Below are 5,475 nucleotides of genomic sequence, written 5' to 3' on the forward strand. Positions count from 1 at the left end.
AGAGATTTGATTTTTCAAAAATATTCTTAAAATATATGTATTATTTTACCTTTTAGTACAAAAAGTAAAAGTATTTTGAAACTTGGATAATGATTTGGTGTAGAATATTTAGCGAACATGTAAAGATAAATTAATTCTTTACTCTCCGAAAATAAACTTTATTTTTTTTAAACCGCTTATAAAGAACTTGAAAAGAAAACTAGAAAAGTTGAAAGAAAACATTCTCAAGCTCTAAGAACTTTTGAAGAACGAACAAAAAGTTACTAAATGTCTCAAAATGATATACATGTGTTTTTGGTCCATGCAACCTATTTTTATTTATTTATTTCTAACATGATTGATTATGTTTTTATTTTCAAAACAATTGATTACACAAGTAATTATCAAACATAACAAAAATATTCATAATCAAATAAGATCAATAGTTAAGGGCTATGAGATTACCACACCATTATTTTATGAATAAACATCATAATTCCTCAAGGGCTAGTATGAGTATTAATTCCTCAGGGGTCACCCGCGACGGTGCACCCTCACTTACCTGGTGTGTGTGATGTACATGTATTGCACATGTCGCGAGATTAATCATTAGACAAAACAATGGTCTATGAACTAGGCAAAGCCCAAATATGGGCACGATATGCTATCTAAAGGGATGCCTGGTTATCAAAAAAAAAAAAAAAAAAACATTATAATTGATTCTATTTTAAAATAATACTATATAATAAATTTGTTTATGGTGTTATTCATAACATAATGGTATTTTAATATCATTGCCCATAATTAATTATGGGTCTCATAATCCATTACCAATTGATTGCCAAACAATTATGTTACTTTCATTTTAATTATTTACTTTTATTCTCTCCTGCGGGTGTCTCATGCATAAAATACTAAGAGAGCAGCTATCCCACACCAACTTTTACTAAGAGCAGCCCAAGATGTGTGCCGATTCTTAAGTGATTCCACATGAATTGGGTTGCTCTTAACAAAAGTTGGTGCGTCAATATAATCTCTCAATATTACAAATTAAAACGAAACCCATTTTATTTGAGTCGTGCTGGAGTGACTACGTTGGACATTATGTTAGACACTGTGGATGATGTGGAGGTGTATTTTGAGGAAAAACATTTATGATTTTTGCGTACCTCCACATCAGCACAATGTCTAATGTTCTGTCGTGCGTAGCTGAGCCTTAGTAAAATCATTTTTTCCTTACTTAAGTTAGTAGGGAAGTGTTTGTGAAAATCTATGGTTCTCTGCACTGTCATGTCAGTGCAGTGTTGAGCTGTCGTTCTAAACTAACTTCTTTAATTTGACACTTCGCTGACATGGCAATCAATAAAGAATCATAAGTTTTTTTTCTCGATATAGAAGACAAAAAAATCTATGATTTTATTTTGTTACTCTGCCATTTCAACACTATGTTGATCGAGTGCAATGCGGAAGGAAGTTAGCTTAGAATTTTTCAAAACAAATTATAATTAAGGAAAGGGACTGACAGTTGCACACCAACATTGAAAAATAACTCTTTTGTATCCTACCAAGTGCACTTCATTGTCGATGACGTTATGATTTAAGGTTATTCACCTTCTTATATATGACTAAGTCTTTTTCGTTAGTGCAAATTGTAAGCATATATGCTTGTTATATGACCAAATATTTCTTACAAAAAGTATGAAATCAAATAATTAATAATAATTTAGGTAAAAAAAAAAAAAAGCAAAGGAGTGCAAATATTTTAATTTTAATTTTGATTGCAACCATCTAAATGAAGTCCAAAGGAAACTTCTAAATGACGGAGTGCAATTCATAGTGGATGGTCTGCAAGTAGTTAATACCTAAAGGAAAATATGAAAAATAAAAAACCAAGAAAAAGTAAGAGCTGTAAGTCTTAAACTAATCTGCACTTTTCTTCCATTAATTCTAGAAAAAAAAAAAAAAAAACACTAGAGAGAGAGAGAGAGAGAGAGAGTTCATGCTGGACCAGCAATTTCAAAGCTTTGCATATAATTGCATACAAAGATCAACCAGACCCCCAGAGAATTTAGATATTTATAATAATAACAATAATAATAATAATAATAATAGGAGATGATGGATCTTAATTTTGGGGTGGATTAATGATTCTATGCAGCAGAGACAGTTCCAGTCTTGGTGGACGCTTCTTTGTTTGATGCCACATAGCACTTCTCTTTCCTCTCATCTTGATTCATCTGTTCTTGTCGACACTCTAGACTGCAAAATGCGGTATCCCCCCTGAATTTAAATATTTTACCCATCAGATCGAATTAACATATATATAGGACTAGATTGCAAAAAACTTTGAAAATTTTGGACTAAATATGAAATAAGTGGAGGCGTGTGTACCTGTACATGTAAATATCTCGACCAGGTTTCAATCGTCGATTACAAAGGCCACAAGCCCTCAAGAAACTAGCCGTCTCGATCAAATCTGCAGAGTTTCTTATATGATTTCTAGGTGAAATTGTGGTCAAGAACCGGTGATCAAATCCATCTGACTTCTGCTGATCAGACAGCGAGGGAGCTTCCACGTGGCTTAAATCTAGAGTGAATTCTGTTATGCTTGTTGTTCTCTTCATTGGAGGACGAGGTCGCTTACCCAACAACATCTTCTCTTCTATTTCTTCTTCGGCTCTTCAGAGAGAGAGAGAGAGAGAGAGAGAGTTTTGGAACTTTGAAAGACTTGGGAGAAGAGTGGAGGGGAGTAGGGAAATTAAAACGGACCAACAGAAATTCGAGGAGCGAATCTGGGCCGTTGGTACTGCCTTGGCTTACGTGTATCCACGTTTTCTCTTTCTTACTCTTCTTTTATTGTTGGAAATTTTTAGAGTAAAGTCGTTGGACACTGAGTGTCCAATAAATGGCTTAGATGGGAAGATATTCCCTAGGGATGTCCTCCAGGACAATTGGCAATAGACTCATAATGTTCATGGTGTTATTTAAATGTTTAAATTATCTAGAGATTAGAGTCATCTACACCGTCCGATGGTACGAACCCTAGGGCAAGAAAAATTAAGGGCAATTCGGCAAAAAAATTAAGGGTTAGGGCCTTGATTTTGAGTTTGTAAAACTTTGCAACGAACTTGATCTAGTCGGACTAAATCCTAAGATTCCCTAGCTTGTTCTTTATAACAAAAAATAATAATAATAATTACTCTCATTTATATCTTTTGTTTTCAATTAGAGAGGAGATTGAAGCTTTTACGTTAATAAAAAATAATCTCAAGTGACATTGAAAATGCTAATTTCATATGAAAATTGATTGATGTAACAACTGGAGACTGACTTGCACTACATGAAAAAGAGAGTAAATTTGATGGACCTTGGCATCAAATTTGTCCCTTTTTCACATAATATTGTACATGAAAGTAGACGTGCATGGAAGTTATTTGTTCGACCATATGGCTATAGACAGATTGGACTGTCAAAGGATATTGTATCATAGAATTATTGACATAAAATGTCCACAAGGGGGGATCAGCACTTGGACCTTGAAGATAGATGGTTTTAATTTTGTAAACACTATTGATAGGCTTGGAAATTGTAGATCTAATTTTCTCAAGATACAAAACTGTGATTCCCCATAAAAAGAAGTGCAGTTTTGTGTATCCCAAGGACAACATATCTACGATTTTCGACATTGTCTTGTCAGATAAGTCGATTGAGTATGCAACACGCTTAAGTTAGATTATCGTTGTGGACATGGGATTTTCAACGTTTTCGAAACATCCCTCCACTTTGGGTTATTTTGGAGTCGCCACCATTCAAATTCGAAAATGGGTTTGAATGGTCACCCGAAGTCGTATCTTTTGAAAAACATGTCATTTTGACATTTTTGATGACTCTCGTTGGATAATGCACGTGGCCCAACCTTGATCCAAAGGTAAGGGAGTCCATTTATGGAGTAGGGAAGGTGTTAGGCACCCTACTCCATCCACGTAATGTGGTAACCTCGGCTTCGATCATTTTTAAAATAAAGGAAAATAAATAAAAAAATGATTTGATGTGTGCCCTCAAGTGTGAGGGGCTTTGATGTTGATTTAGTCCATTGAGGGCACCCTTATTGAAAAAGGGGCCCTTGAAGGACTCAAATCATTGTGGTGTGTACAAAGTGTAGAGAAAAGGATGAGTAGAGGAGGGGAATTGAGGGGGGTGTTCTTCTTGTCAAACCCACCTTGTCCTTGAGTTGATCTTCAAATATGTCTTCCTTTGAGTTGACTTGGACTTGCTTGAGGTTGTAGAAGATTGAGTTGAGTTGAGAGTAGGGTGTTGAGAGTGGAGAGTTGAGAGTAGTGAGAAGAGAGTTATTATTTTTTTTTTAGAGGATTTTTGTCAAATTTTCATTAGTTGTGGTGAGGGGAGAATAGAGGGATTTTTATAGAGGTTGGGAGGTTATTTTAAGGGTATAATAGGGTGGGGAATTAGAATAAGGGATAATGGCATGGGTTTGAAAGAAGAAGGGTATGAAATTTGAGAGGGAAATAAGGGTAGTTTTGTAATGAGAGAAATGGATTGTGTTTTAACCCAAATGGTTTGGATCTTACCCAAATCCATTTGGGTAGAGTGTTTGGTGGGGTGGGATGAGTGATGGTTGATGGGTGTAAGAGAGTTGTTTGGAGAATGAGTGTAGAAATGGTTGAAGATGTAAGGTGTTAGATTTGAGAGGATGGGTAGTGTAAGAGGTTGATTGGTTGGATTTTGGGAGAGGTGAAGGGATGATGACATGTGACAAATGGGGAGATGATGAGATTGGTTGATTGGTGATGGTGGTTGGTTGATTAGAGAGAAGGGTATGGGGGTGATGGTGGGAGGTATGGGTTAAGGTGATTTTTGTGGGAGTGTTTTAAGGGAAAGTGATGTGGGTGGTTGATGGTGTTAGAGAAATGAGGAATAGGTTAGGGTGTGTAGGGTATGTGTTGTGATGTTGGTGGTTGATGATGAGATGATGGGGAATAGGTTAGGTTAGGGTAGGGTTATGGGTTGAGTTGATTTTTGAAGGGAAGTGATGGAGGATGAGGGAGGTGGAAGGGTGTGATGACATGTGTCATTTTTTGTATTGAGTTGGTGATTGGTTTGATGAGATTGATAGGTTGGATTGGGTTTGGGTATTGAATTAGGCTTTGGGCTTTAGTAGTGGATTGGGGTAAGGATCCAATGGGCTTAGGTGATGGATTTGGGTTGGGTTGTAGAATAAAAATGGGTTTTGGGGCTTATATAGGGTTGGATTTAGGGATGAGGTGTTTGGGTCCATGGGCCACGTGAGTGGCCTCGAATATTTATTAATTGAAAATGCCTTGGGTTTTTGTAGGTTTGGGCTTTGGAACCCATTCCTAGTTTTTGATTTTTTGGGGTATTTTGCGTTGAGGGCCCGCTCAAATTCGGGTGTCTACAATCGTGACTCTTTTATAAAACTTGAAAAATCAACTTAACCCCAACCATGCATGTCACACG

General features: G+C 36.2%; 1 protein-coding gene across 1 annotated transcript; it reads right to left on the reverse strand.

The window, feature by feature from the left end:
* Positions 1-2,129: 2,129 nt before the first annotated feature.
* On the reverse strand, positions 2,130-2,633 carry LOC147406776 (FCS-Like Zinc finger 6-like). Its single transcript, XM_086432570.1, has 2 exons — positions 2,371-2,633; positions 2,130-2,259 (listed from the first exon to the last, which is right to left on the reverse strand). Exons 1-2 carry the CDS (start codon positions 2,631-2,633, stop codon positions 2,130-2,132), a joined length of 393 nt encoding a protein of 130 aa, XP_086288696.1.
* Between the last annotated feature and the right edge of the window lie 2,842 nt (positions 2,634-5,475).

The sequence above is a fragment of the Akebia trifoliata genome, chromosome 3, assembly GCF_017979445.1.
Source record: "Akebia trifoliata isolate Shusen 1 chromosome 3, ASM1797944v1, whole genome shotgun sequence".
Classification (NCBI taxonomy): Eukaryota; Viridiplantae; Streptophyta; class Magnoliopsida; order Ranunculales; family Lardizabalaceae; genus Akebia; species Akebia trifoliata.